This window comes from Odontesthes bonariensis, chromosome 22 (assembly GCF_027942865.1).
Source record: "Odontesthes bonariensis isolate fOdoBon6 chromosome 22, fOdoBon6.hap1, whole genome shotgun sequence".
Classification (NCBI taxonomy): Eukaryota; Metazoa; Chordata; class Actinopteri; order Atheriniformes; family Atherinopsidae; genus Odontesthes; species Odontesthes bonariensis.
This window is the reverse complement of record NC_134527.1, coordinates 10423220-10438517: the sequence shown is the minus strand read 5'-3', so window position 1 is coordinate 10438517 and position 15298 is coordinate 10423220. Positions and strand designations below refer to the sequence as shown.

At 39.6% G+C, this 15298-nt stretch overlaps 1 protein-coding gene across 1 annotated transcript in view; it reads right to left on the bottom strand.

Moving 5' to 3' along the window:
* LOC142372481 (matrix metalloproteinase-17-like) overlaps nt 1-15298 on the bottom strand; it is a 72843-nt gene that overhangs the window by 24378 nt on the left and 33167 nt on the right. Inside the window, exon 4 of the mRNA XM_075455392.1 lies at nt 4732-5018. Coding sequence (XP_075311507.1) covers nt 4732-5018 — 287 coding nt within the window. The remainder of the gene's footprint in view (nt 1-4731; nt 5019-15298) is intronic.

The window sequence follows — 15298 nt, the reverse complement described above, 5'->3', positions numbered from 1 at the left end:
TGGGTTAGACAGCACAAATACGCCACTCTACTGCTTCAATACCTCAGGCTGAGGTCAAAACGCATGACAGGGAGGTGGAGTTTTTTCTATATCATGGAGAACAGTGAGTACAAAGGAAATATTTTAACCAGGCACTGGGTTTCTACGTAAAACAAACCAACAGACAAATAAAACAAATTGGGTTGTCATTGTTGCTGGGTGCATTCTCTTTAGTGAAGGAAATCAAGCCATATTATGCAGTATATATACATGTTACATATATATATATGTTTATATATATGTAATGTTTATATTTAATAATATAAACATTGTAGTTTGTAGGACATTCCTTCTCAACATCAATGTAAACTGAAACCAGTGATTTTTGTTTTTTTAAGTTATAGAGACTTTTGGAGGCCATAAAGTAAAAGAAGTCAATAAATAAAAATTCCGCCGTGATGTCAGAAACAAATTAAATAAACAACGCAACAACAAAAGCTAGATGTATGAATACCCGATAAAAGGCAAATGAGCATGAAACTAGTGAGTGGATAACAGTACCAGACATCAAAAGATGGAGTTACAATTAATCATTCAACTTTCTTGTGTATGAATTTAAACAAAAATTTTGGAATATACCTCAGCAAAGCACAAATACAAGATTATTTCCTGCAGGCATAGTACTTATTTAGAAGATACAGTAGAGCTAGTGTTGTGGAGAAAAGGAGTCCAAACTGCATAGTGGGACAAATGACCACAAGTTAAATCGATCACAAGTTAAATCACACTTGCCTTGAATACAACCTGGCAAGAACACACAAAAACAATTTTTTCTGAATGAGACAAAGCAGAACATGAAATAACGAAGCATCGTGTGTCTTGCGCAAGTAAACTGTTCTATCCAGTACAGCGTGCAGTGTATGAGCTTTATGTCATCGTCTCTGGGCAGCAAAATCATTCATCGCCGTCAGAGCGGCCGCTTTATAAAATGCTGCTTGCATACAGATTTCTCTGTTTTGCTCCCAGCTTGAGAAGAGATAACCATATCAGACTTTTTGTTTATCATGAAACCGCCTTTCACCCAGGAAAGAGTTAAGGGGTAGATATGCATTAAACTGCCATGTTGTGTGATTCTGTTTCTTAAAGGAGAGAAGCTCCACCTGGAATTATAGGAGGAGTAAAGTTCTCCTCACATATCACAACTTTTTGGCACTCACTCACACTTTGTGCACTTCACAGACTGTTTTACCAGATGGCGGTACATACAGGATGGCGGTAACAATTATTCTCGCCTCGCTCGGATACTGTTTTCAATTCTGCATTCATCAAAACTGATGAAATCCATTAACACCAAATAGCAGGACTGATCAGTCCAAAGTCAAAATCTTCTAAAATTTCACTGAACTGAAAAATGAGTTGAAGGAAAGTGAACTTCACGTTAGCTCACTGAGGACATGGATTTTACCTCACGACAAGCACTAGCTGTAAAACTCAGTAAGGGGGAGCCTAATGACAAGTAGGGGCAGGGAGTCTGTATGGATCAAAGTTATCGGATTATCTATAAATGCGGAAACCCTCTAGCAACTTTTCACAGCTGGAAATAGAGTAGGCTGTGCCAAAAAAAAAAAGAAAAGACAAAGGAAAACAACTGTTCAACAAGCATTACTAAGTATAATTTCCTGTCATTCTTTACGCAGCTACTTCTGTGTAAAATTCTGCCATTGCCCAAATGTATGCACCGTTTTCCCTGTTATTTTTGTTCATTAGAAGACTTAGAATCCAAACCATCCCTCAATGCATCCTTTGTGTGCATACAAACGGCACTGATTTGTGGCCTGCGTAGCCAATGTGTTCCTAGCTCTTTGTGGAAAAGTTGTCTGCTCGTTATAGGATATGTAAACCTCCAACATGCAAAACGAACTGGGTGAATGTCTAATTGGCATTGTTTGGTCAAACTAACATTCTTAAGTGTGAATGTAAAAAATAAGGGGGGATAAAGTACTTTTCCCACTTACTTCTGAAGTTTCTGACATGTTTTAGTCAAATACTCCTCATACAAACTTTTATCTCTTTTCACACCATCAAGCCAGCCATCTGCTATTCGTCCATCGTTTAAAAAGAAGCAACAGATAAAGGCACTGAATAGATGCAAGAGAAGGGTAAATTTGAGCTCAATCATCCAGATGAAATGATGAAAAAAGACAGCAAATTAATGCTGTCTTTCATGTGACTGTACTGAGACAGTCCCCACCTGGTGATGCATTCAGTACACTAGATCTCTCCAGCCGTTTATTTCATCCGGATGAGTGGACCCATAATACTCCCCCCACCTTTTCCCATTTACCACCCTCTTACAACTTAGAAAAAAAAGAAACAAAGGACACTGAACACAACATGAGGATGATGCTAAGTGACAAGAAAAGGGTCCTGTTGTGCCACCAAATTTTCCTTTGGACCAGAGAAGGCACATACGGAGGATTCCCTTGGAATTTACACGTACTAATAATAATGATAGGTTGTTTATCTATTGTTTATCAGAAGTACAAAGAGAAGGAGAGTGAATGATGAAGTTTGCAGAGAGGATATACTGTCCACTGTATTGTTAATGATTGAACAAATGAATAATGAATCAGTGATTATGAGCGGCTCAGAGACCACGGCGCTGTGCTCTGTTTTTCAGAGCTGTCAGAGAATGACGGATATCTCTAATATAGCTCATCAATTTTGATTGGCAGATCTGATTGCATTCCATTTAGAGCTGCTGTCACCACGTCCTCATTTCAGATTCGCATGTCTCCTTCGGCAAGTAATCAAGCTCTTGGAAAACTGCTTGATGAGAGAAATTTGGCCAGATAATTCAGGGGAACATTGCACAAACCAATTTATCATCCCACAAAACAAAAAAAACACGCTGGATGAACTTTTTTTCACTGGCTCATCGCAGCCTTCGCGCTTACGACAGTATTAACACAATCAACAAGAAAGTCAAACTTACAAATAATTACAATACGTTACTTGGGTTTATAAGCTACTGTCATGAGGCCACGGCAAAAGGGATGACGACACCCAGAAAAAACGTCAAAAAGAGTCTAAAGTGTGGGAACATTCCAAACTCAAAATGACGGACAAGACCGTACAATGTGTACACTATTAGGCTGAGCTAGAGTTTCACAATGGCACAACTTCCATGTCCGAGCATCTCAGCAGAAAGCATCAGACTTGAGCTGCGGACCTAAGACAAGCTATGTGATCTAGAGTTTAAATGAAGATAAAGTGAGTATCGCCAGCTATGCTAATTTGACTGAAGATTATTTGGCTGCTACCGCTAATAGCCAGCAACTGTTTATTCTTTTTCTTTTTTTCCTCCGTGTTGTGTTGAAAAATGTTTTCTGGTCAACTTATTGAAGAACCCAATACCTCAAGTTAAACACAAGAAACTTTTCTTGTGTTTAACTTGAATTTGTTTGTTTGGAACATTGCAGTTTGTGCCAACATTGTGCCAGAAAACCATCCAAAAATATACTATTTTTATTTATTTAAATTGCTTGTTCCATTTATTTTAACTGAGCAATATACAGCGTGTTTTATTTTATCCTTAAATTATATTAATAGATAATGTAATTACTGGTAAAAATCAGCATTTTTGTTTTCACTTTTGTTTTTGTTTAAAGTTGGAATATAGTGCAGCAACTTTAAATGCTGTTGAATCAAATAAAGTTTATGGTAACAGATATGTACCTGTTATTGACTGTTTTGTGCAATTAGTACTGCTCTGTTGCATTTTGATCACAAGATCTTCAAAGATCGATAATTAAAATAATGGATAGCTGCAGCCTTAGGCATGAACCTAAGAACAGTCGCATGTCTGATGACATCAGGTGCATTCCCCTCTGTTGTCAAACAACTGCCGTTTTCTCATGATTGAAGTTTGTAGTTGAAACGATATGGCTTGGGAGAGCTTTGTAGCAGAAGATGCGTTGGCGGCGTTTGGTCTGTCGGTTGTGGAAGACGATAAGAAGAAACAAAAAGATAAACTTAGGGGAGTTCTTGGTAATTGGGTAAAATAATGGATTTTCTCACGATGCTAATCAGCCAATCAAAATGATTTATCTCACTGACAGACCCGATACTGTTTAAATATGGCTTAAAGTTATTTAAGCCATATTTTTATTGGGTTGAAAGTGCAGACAGTGTGTCAAACAACAGAGACAGGAGAGAGACTTTACTGACTCCAGAGGATCCTGATGGCTGGTTGTCAGCTTGGTTTAGGAGACTTTTAAGATACAGTACGCTGTAAGAATGTGTTTGTGTATGAGGAAAACACTGTAAAACAATGTAAGTGCTACCCATTTTACAATTTACCTTAGCCAATTGGAGAATAAACTGATACGGAGCTGATTCTAGATAAGAAGAAAACTGCGTTTTTATCTTGCAGTTGTAACACCCTGGTAACGCACTGTCGTTAATACTAGTTTGGATACATTTGGAAAGCAAGCCACAAGACAGCAAACATACATGGATCACGCAAAACATTAAAACAACTTGCTTAATACTTCCACATCTTCTGTGTGCTTAAAAAACAAAATGAATAGAAGGCCTATAAAGGTCTCCTGGCACAGGTATGTTAGCAGTGGATACACTTGGTACAGACAATTATGTTTCTTCTGTGTTTCTGGCACCAAATGCCTCTCAAAAACTACTAAAATCTCACAGACGCTGCCATTAACCATAAGAGATCACAACTGTCCTCACCTGGTGATCTGAACGTCCAGGCCTCATCGTCATCAAAGTGTGTATCACCAGCTGTGAACTTCTCTCCAGGGAAAAATGCGTGTGCCACTGTTCCACCTGGCCCGTCGAAAGGGTATCCATCGTTGTGGTCGGCCTTTGTGAAGTCAATCTGAATGTCTGCATCGCTGCCGGCCACCTCGTGAAAGTTCAGTGGTGCAATATCGCTCCAGATCTTCAAAGCGTAGTACATGAGGGCTCGGACAGTGTCTCTGCCCAGTAAGGCCGAGTCCTTGGGGAAGGTCCTCACTCTGAGAAAAAAGGACGGAAGAGGATCAATATATTAAATAAAAAGAAAAGAGGAGATGAGGAGCAGGAGAAGGGCATAGGGAAATTGAGAGGAAAAGAGCAAGATGAGGTGGCTGGCTGACGAGGAAAGTGGAGGTCACCATGAAGGGTTGGAATTTGTTGAAGGCAAGTGACTAAAGACAGTGAAAGAATTCATACAATACAGCAAAAAGCAAGTTATTGGTATAGTGGCATAAAATGTGCCCTAGACTCTGTACTGAGAGCTATGTCTGTCTGGCATAACATCAAACTCCCACTGTGGGAGTCTTATCTCGAACAGGACAATAAAGACTCAGAGAAAGTGTGCAGCAGTGGCACAATAATGTTAAAAATGTGAAATAAAGCAATTTTACTAACCCATCCCCTGCCAGTTGACACATTTCTAGTAGAATAAAGAATAATAAAGTTTATTATATTCGAAGGAGGAACAACGGTAAATAGTATGTAAGGATTTAATACGACACAAATTCCATAAGAGTTGTGACACTGTTCAAAATGTAAATAAAAACTGTATGCATTGATTTGTCATGTTACTAACCCATTGTAAAGTAACCTGATAGTCGTTCCTCCAGTCTTTGTTTTGCTCCCATTGCTCCTACAAACACTTTTTTGAGATGTGTTTCTGCTATCGAATTCAAGACGAGCTAATATTTTCCATGAAATGTAAATCCATCCATTTTCTATACCCACTTATTCCAATCCAGAGGGTGGCTGCAGCCTACCACAGCTATCATTCGGCAAGAGACAAGGTAGATCCTGGACAGGTCGCCAGTCCATCACAGGGCCACACACAACCATGCAAGCTCACACACACTCCTAGCGACAATTTTGAGTCACCGATTAACCTGACATGCATGTTTTTGGACGGTGGGAGGTAGGAAGATGCCGGTGTTCCTGAAGAGAACCCATGAACATGCAAACTCCACACAGAAAGGCCCCAGCTTGGAATCAAACCTGGAACCCTCTTGCTGTGAGGTGACGGTGCTAAACCCCACACCACCATGCAGCCCCCTCCATGAAATGTAAAATATCTCAGCTTTTAACATGTGCTTTCATGCAATGTGTTTTCTGTGATCTATTGTGAAGAAAATGTTTGGAATTGAGGTTATATTACATGTATTTTGTAAAATAATATTCTTAAATAATCTGTTGCCTGCAGCTTCTTGACTCTGTCAGTCTACTGAATCCTTCTGTAGACAGCAGGATCTGACACATCCGCACCATCTGATCTGAGCACGGCGCCATTACACACATCCATCTATCCAAAAAACCAAAGTCCTTAACTTTGCCGCCACTAAATCATCCTAATGAAATCTAAACGTATCAGACTTACTGCAGTACTCTGTTAATTATGTAGAATGTGTCAGATACAGTGACAAATTTTCCCGTTTTTTTTTTTTTCTCAACATGCATTATGGTGCAAATGTTGTTCTGTCACATGCGTCATCAGACGAAATTAAACTGAAAAAAGCTTGGATTAGATACAATCAGCTTCAACAGCGTGGTTTTATCATCACTGTGAAAGCTGAATAAAAAGCCCATACCATCTGCCTTGAAAAAGAGCTCACAGATAGAGAAAGGGCAGTTTGGGAAAGAGGATACAGAAGAAGGGGAAAAAAATGCAAACAGGAATTTGGTGTTATCCTGTACAGGGTGGCGGCAGAAGAGCAGGGTGGGATTAGCTCTAAATTTTATAAAAGCACACAAGCATAAAGGTCATCTAAACAATGTCTGCCACTGGGAGAGATCTGCACAAAAAGTCCTTTGGTGTTTGTATTTCATGCTTAGGTGCTTTTGCTGCTTACATATGATTTGTTGAGAATGCAATGTGCCTTTAAAGAGATTATGGCATCATCTTTTGGTAAGAACTCTTGAGCTTTTCACTGTCTTTTCCATTTCCTTATTAACTTTTCATCCTTTTTCCCATCACCTTAACATCTTTCAAGCCATCTCTTTCTGACAGCTACAGAACAAAAAGGGAAACAAACAAAGTGAAAACCACTCAAACGTCATGCTAAGTTGCTCTACATCTCCTCCATTCTCCAAAGACTCTCTAATCCGTTGTATTTGCTTTCCACCCATCAGGCTTTGCGTCCTCCCACATCTTTTCTTCTACATGATGAACTCGCCTTCTTTCTCCCCATAAGTGCACTTTGTCTAAGGGCAAAACACAACATGGTCATTGCAGCCTGCGCTACGATATTAAATCAGTGAGTGATACTGACTGAGACTATCAGTGGAGTGCCAGCCTCCTAAACTAGCTTTGCAACATGGTACAAAATGGTTAAAGTGAGCAAAATGGTGTACATTTAAAACATGTACAAACAAAAAAAAGTTACTATGTGGAAATATGTACATATTGGTTGTGCAACTTCATAAAAAAAAAAAAAAACAGCTGTAACCGTAAACTGGATATGGGCCATCTGCATCATTCCACTAACTCCCTGTAACAATGTATGCACAACGCTTTGAGTAAGTTCAATTCGGAGGTCTCTTCACTCACAAATGCCCTCATTCCCTGGTGTTTGAGCTTTTCATCCTACTATGCTTAATCACTTCCATTTTCCCACGCTGTCAAATCAACCTCTTTCTTAATTCGGTTGTCACTACTCTTGTCCAATGGTCTTCTCCCCACTGTGTTTTGGGCCAATCATTCTGATGCCTGTTCTTTAAACTCTCAGTTCTGACTTTTGTCCTTCTTGCCTCCTCCCCATCTCCACCTCTTCCTAATGCCCAAGGAGCCTCATGAGAAGTCGATGTCATCTCCTCACTCTGCTCATCAACTGCCAGCGTCAAGACACGGGGACGTCCTATCCTATCTACTTCCTTCGTTCACGTCCCAGATCCACTGAGACGATTCAGTCTAATTCAGCCTAAATGTTCCAGCTCGCATCAATCGAGACAAGACTGTTTCATAATCAAAAAGCATACACAGATTCACGAACTGATTGTATCGACAGACATTAGGACTAGTTGATACTGTTAGGCACAATGTGCCACACATAAAGGCTGAATGATTTTAGGGGAAAGCATATAAAAAGTTTCTCACAATGTGAGAAACTCACGTGGGCGAACGTTGACATTCTGGATGCGATGTAAGCTCTAAGGAATTGAGCATTTACCTGAACCAAAGCTTAAATGACCATCTGTCAGCCCACTTGCATTACTCACTTATGCTGCAATCCACACGAAGAAGGCAATGAAACTGGGAAGAAAATCCAAATCTGAGATCGAATGGTTAATTTGAGGGCGAGTTGAAGGTACGCGCTTTAAGAGTGACTTGGATTTCAGCTGAGCTGCTACTTCTTCCTTGAATCCTGAATTAATTCAAACTATTTTTCTGTTTTGTTGGGGTTTAATCCACTTTAAAAAAAACACACTTGTTTTTCTCCAGAATTTTTGTCAGCTTAATTACAAAGAACAGCATCAACGGGTGCCTACAAAGATTTAGATTAAAATGCCTCTTTATCAAATAATTCTATGTCCAAACAGTCAACAACAACAACAATAATTAACTTCAGAAATGCAAGCCAACCTCACCATTAAAAGGACAGCCCTGGATGGTATGTTAAGACCTTTTGGGTGAACAAATGGGAGATGTCTGCAGTCTACCATGTGGTTAACATTTATTTTCAACTTGACGGAAGCCTTTTGCTTAAACTTAACCAAACCGTAACAAAACAACTGAAAATAATGGCCCCACATGGAATATAAAACCCCTGTGACCTGGATGAAAATTGTTGCATTTGAGTCATAAATTCTGTATCCGTTGGGCTGTAGTTCACACTTCACGGAGCTCAGTTCAGCGCTGTGAAGCGTGAACTGCATTACCTCTCATTTATTATCTCAGTGTTGCCTCCCAATAAAACAACTCAACTGGTGTAACACAGCAGATGATTTTCCTGTGAGGCGAGATCAGCTTGGGCAGAAATCATTAAAAAAAAAGAAGACATGAGCAGCAGGCAGTGGATCAGCTTTTAAAATATTGTAGGAAATGGATGAACAGGAAGGATGAGGGCAGCAAGTGACTAGGTCCCAACCTTTAACTCAGCATCATAAAGTAATTATTGATGGAATTTTGTTACACTTAGATGGGCAAAGTTGGCCAAAGGATGTGTATCTTAAACTACTTCAGAAGTGATCCGTCAAGCGTGAACTTGCAAAGACCGGCAATATCAGGTATCACAAAATCAGCAGCTTACTTTCCCTCTGTTCTATATGGTGCAAATACAAATGTAGCTCTGCTAAAAAAAAGCCTCATTATTTTTGATCCTTTTAGACAACCCGATCCGGTTATTAGCCTGTCAAAGTCTCACTTTGAAAATCACTGAAAAATTGAGGTCACAAATAGGTTCAGAGACTGAAGTTCTGTCACTACAAACAATCTTTATAGAAAGTTTTCTGTCATTTCGAAATCTTCCTTGGGTGAATCTGGCATCTTAAAAACAGAGTTTCTGTCAAACAAATCATCTGTTCGACATCTGTTTTGGTGTATAGTAGAATTCTTTAGGATTAAGGACCTCATGAAGAGCTCTGGTGTTGCATCTGACTGAGGCTTCTTCCAGAAGTTGATAGTGGTTAACAATAATGATTTGAAAAAAAAAAGATTTATTGTCTTTTTCTGTTTGTTTGTTTTCTGTGGTTGAACAATCTTTGGTATTTTCTACAAATATTGGATGGCTGATCATACATGACAGCATAATCTTTTATTTTCTTAAAAATACTTAAACTTCGCCCACTGCCCATTTCAGATAATTTCCAATGTGATCCATATTGGGTTTTTTCTTTTGTTGTTTTTTTCTTTTTTTTTTTTTTAATAGCCCGTTACTTCCAAAGCAAAAGACTGTGGACTCAGAGGTGGCCTCAGTTTGGTGAAATAGGAAGACAGAGGGACAAAAGGAGTGTTTGTTCAGACTCCGAGCACTAAGACTGGCTCTGTGAATTTCTGCCAACCCTGCCAGCACAGCACAGCACAAGGGTTTGAAAGTTAGTGATTACTCTCCACAAACAAATTATTATTCAGCTGAGGGAGGCTGGACAGCGGTGTGTTTGTTAATGTGCTATAGGTATCAGAGAAGGACACGACTGATGTCAACTGCTGTACGAGCCTCCAAATATGAGTCAGCTCTTATGATACAACTCAGAAATACACTTTTGACCCTCCTTTGATACATTTTACCCGGAAAACACACTGATGCCTAATCTACAGACAAAAGAAGGTGTGACGAATAGATGGCAGGACTGGAGAAAATTGTGAAAATCAGAGAGTCAACTGGTCATAAAATAAGGAGAGTAAGCAAGACAGTAAGTAAAAGACAGTGTAAAAAGCTTCTATTGCAGAATTTTTTCTGACAACTGCCCATAGCTTCATCTTCCATATTTTAAACTTTAGTGAGAATCATGCCGTCTGCATTTCTCTAGGCCACTAAACTCAGTAGGATCAGTGATCACAAAGACATATTTCCATCTCTGACAGGGTAGCTAAAGAGTCCTTTCCCTATCCCACCAGAAATGTTCCTCATTACAAAAGCCTTTTAAAAAGTGTTTCTGTCACAGACAAGGCAGTGCAAGGTGCACGGGAGACAAAGAGCTGGAGGAAGGATTGACCACTTAATGCCAGTGATACATGGGCATGGAGAGAGAGGTGGGAAATTCAAGGCCTAGTGTTAAAATGGAAAATGTTTAGATAATTTCTTTATTCTTCAGTAGGAAGTAACAGTAATGAGCACCAGTTTTCAGTCATACCTCATTTCTTAAATATAGCCTGGAATTTGAGTAAATAGTTGCAGAAATGTATTGCAACGTGCAAGCGGAAAAACGGTATGCAAGGTATAAAGAGAGTATAAAGAGTGACACAATTTTAACAAGCCTGAAAGTCAATATTTGGTATGGCTGCCTTTGTCCTTCAATACAGTTTTTCTTCTGTCACTCTTTGGCTTCACAAGCTAGTTTTGTTTGGCTAACAAGGCAAGTATGTTTGTTGTAAATCTGACTAGGTCTACAACTAATAAATGTATAGTTCTGTGAAGCCTGGAAAAATAGAGTTGGGGAGACTACATTTGTAGATGGCACTTTGAATGCCTGTGGATGGAACGAAAATACGGACAGAGAAGATGACTCCCAGCCTCCAGAAGCTCAGTAAAGTAGAATATTCAACCACGATAACAATCCAAGGCACACTGCCAAAACCAGTACCAGGTTTAAAAAAAAGAAGAGAAAAGTGAAATCTATGAACCCTCCATGTGCATCAGCTGATTTGAATTCAATCAGACACACCTTTAACAAAAAAAACTAAAACAATTGTCTCTATGGACTCCTTCATGGTGTGAAGGATTGGCCTCTAATTGAGCACAAAGGCAGACCCGAGGTTCTGAAAATAAAAATCTCTTAAATGAAAGACGTAACAACTGTTGCATTGAGTTTGCACGGTGCAGCCTGCACTTTATATAACGCTGATATAAATCAATAGTAATGCAATTAATGAGAAGTGTTTGTTCTTTGTTCTATTTGCGTGACGCTGTACGAGTGTAAACTTATTTGTGTATCACGCCCATGGGATTTTCCCCATGTTTTTAGTTTTGTGTTTTAGGTTGTTTCATGTCTTGGTTTTTGAGTTCATGTTTAGTCAGGTTTTGCCATTGTTTTTCCCTCACTCAGTTCATTAGCTTCACTCATGTCACCTGTTTATCATTGTCCCCAGCTGCACACTGTCACTAATCACTCCCAGTCCCCTATTTAGTTTCCAGGCTCCCCTGTCATTTGGTGAAATCCTTACCTACCTACCTTGATACCTTGATTTTCACCCCTTCATGCCATGCTACGTCATCTTTCCAAGTTAAGTATTTTTCCATGTCAAGTCTTTTGTTTCGTTTTTTAGTCACAGTTATATTCATGGTTTTTGTTAACAGTCTCGTTTTGTAATCCGGCTCAGCCGCACCTTTTGTTAACCACGTTTTGTTTTTGTGAATAAACCCAGTTTGCCTTACATCCTCTGACTCCGCATCCGTGTCCTAACCTCACCACCCAAACCTGACATTGTGTTGTATGCTGTACAGCCAGCCATTCTCACTTTGTGAAAAGTCATAGCAGAACTGAGCGCCTTCGTCTTACAGGTCCTCATGACATTCAGGCAGTGTCGTGCTGGGTCATTAAGTCCCCATAGCGAAGGAGCAATTAGAGAATGTTGGGCATGGGGGCAGAAGAAATCTATCTTGCTTACTGCAACAAATATTAGGAAAAACTGATTAAAGAGACTTTGAAATTAGCTGGACGTGCAGAAGGCTGATTCAGGTTGACTTCATTTTCCTGACCTACTTAATTCCGAGGCAGATTTTCCACCTTCATTTAACAAATGAGAGAGCCAGCTAGGCTTCAGTGGAGGTGAATATGTGTCTGCGTTCATTCTCAACTCAGACAGACAGGAGCACACACACACACACACACACACACAATTTTCTATAGCGTTTCATCTGTTCGACAATTAATTTCAATGTACTTTCTCCAAACCTGTCCACATTCGGACACAGAGTGATGATTAAGATTAAGAGGGGCAGGGAGGAAAGGAAAGGGGGATGACAGGACAAAGAGAAAGAGGGAGAAGAAACCTCTAAGACTCTTTCGCTGTCCCCAACCTTCATCCCCTCAGCAGGCTCTTGCCTCCTGTGGCTCTGCTGCTCCAGAGAGGCATGAGCTTACATCAAAAGTGATGCTAAAAAGCACACACAAACATAGGTTCACCTGGCTAATATTCACCTTCTTTGCCTTTGCTGTCCTTCATGGACATAAGGTGATTACCTTGCAAACTGAAAGCTCATGGTGATGGCGAGTCATATCCATTTGTACATGCACACATGTGCTGCAGCAGAGCAAATGCTGAGACATAGAAATGCATGGAAGTGTGGCACAAACACATGCTGATGTGTTACCATAAATTGCCCATACTAAGCCTGGAAACACGCACAGGCACACACGTGGCGTGTCAGTCAGGCTGAAGATGAAAGAGGCTAAATTAAAAGGCTGCGCATGAGTCTGTCCTGTCTCCAAAAATCTCCGATGCCACACTTTGCCTTTTCTGCCTGCCTTTCCTCATTGCCTGTCTATCCTGTCGATTACACACACCAGCTCTCGGATGTTGATCTGAATCCTGGTATATAAAAAGAAAAAGACAGGAAAAAGACCTAATAAGATGACAACATTATAGTTATTTTGTTTGTGGTTCTATCAAGCAGCTTCACAGGTTAGTGTTCAACAGGGATGGGGACATGATTTGAGAAATGTTTGAGTGTCAAAAGCAAGAAGTGAAATAAAAAAAAACTTCTAACAGGTGTTGGATGATAATGAAATAGATCAATCAATGCTTTAAGACTTGAAATATAAGACATCTAAAAGAAATACGGTTTAATCTTTATCTATATCTATCTTCATCTATCTTTAGCAGCCACTAAAATACGACCGAACAGCTAGATTGTAACTCATCATGTGATTAATTCATAAGCCACAGGTGATATAAAGATGTTCTTTCTCATCACTTAATATGACATATCACACTTGAACAGTTTTTGCCAAAATAAATCAATTTGTCCAGCAGTATTTTAACATTTGCATACCTCTGCACTGGCGATGCCTCGAACATGATTTATTACCTTAGTCAACATTTTGCTGAGGAGGTTATAACACTACATGCAACAGAAACGTTGCACATGTTCAATCTTTTTTGCGGTGGAGGAGTTGAAAACAGTGTAATTGACGTTCGTTGTTCCATAGATGATGTCCTCTGATGTAATGTTTTCATTAGCTGGCAGTAAAAACATGGGCTTGATGATGAAGTTATGGAGACTTGAAGTTTTTCAAATTCTCCAAACTCTTTTGTAATCATAAACTTTAGAGTTTCTTCAATTTGGTCTAATATTTGTGAAGTACTTGTGGAATGCATACAGTTCCAAAATAAAACAGAAACCTCTGAAGATGAATTAATCAGGCCACATTCGAGCCCTTGAACCGATTGGAACTCAGATGACTTTCATGCGGTTCTATTCATCCTGCAATTTGAATCAGCTACACTGAAGCTTTCCATGCATGCACATTTAATAAGCCCACAGTCCTATGATTTCACTGACGCACTGTAGTAGTGTGGATGGCTATGATTCTCCTGCAATTCTCGCATCCTTCTGATTCTTCTGCTCTTCGTCTCCATGTCTTGTGTGCTTTTCTTTCATTTTGTTTGGTTCATAAATGTGAGATGGATCCAAGCACATGCATAGTCAGCATGCACCATAAAAGCCTTGAGCAGAAACAGACAATTCTACCACGAATGTAGCTCAGTTCTATAAAGCTCAGCCCTGGATTATCTGAAAGGTTTCCAGTTCCCCTCATGCGGGGCACAATGCCATATATTCTTATAAATGAACTTGACCAAGATACCAAACAACAGTTATCTGAATATTGTACTGAAGGAGCAAAAAGATGTAAAGCCATCAATCACGCTGCGGTATGCCTGAACATTACAGCAAGCTACTTTGTGTTATTACTTCTTAGACTTTTATGATGGAAACACTTCCATTTGTTACAGGTGTGGCATTTCTAAATGCTCACTGTGAGTTATGGCTGTTGTTTAGTACTCTGATGCATCCCCACTGCTGTTCTGAGGCTATAGCTACGCTTAATACTCCCATTACAACAACCATTGAAATTGAAATATATCTCTGTTATTTAAGTTAGGGTCTCCCCAAAAATATGGCTTTAAGATTCAGAGAATCTGAATACAATAATGAAACCCTGCAATATGTACAGAGCACTGTGGATCTATAGCAGAGGATTTCCACGGCCATTCAATTTGTGTTCAGGCTCCTACGCTGCTCCTTCAATGCCCTTAGATTATTTACTTGATTAAAAAGATAACAGTGCAGGTCTAAGGAGATTAATGAGTGCCGGTAAGTATGTAAGAGTCTTAAGTATTGAGTCGCTGAAACTTTACTATGTTTGATAGCATTAGAAAGAAAAAATGCTATCCTCCAGTAGGATAATCCTCCTCATGTTTGCCCTTTTCTTTCTTTCTTCCTTTTTTTTTTTTTTTTTTTTTACTCTTTACCTCTTCCTTGTTTTTGTCCCCCCATGCTCTGCTTGCTAAACTATCTGTATGAGTTATCAGTCAGGCTGCTAATGAATGCCAGGCTGGCTGCTGTGATAATGGGCTAACAATACGAGGTAATGGGCTAACAGTGAGCCATTACGTAGCCCAGTCGTT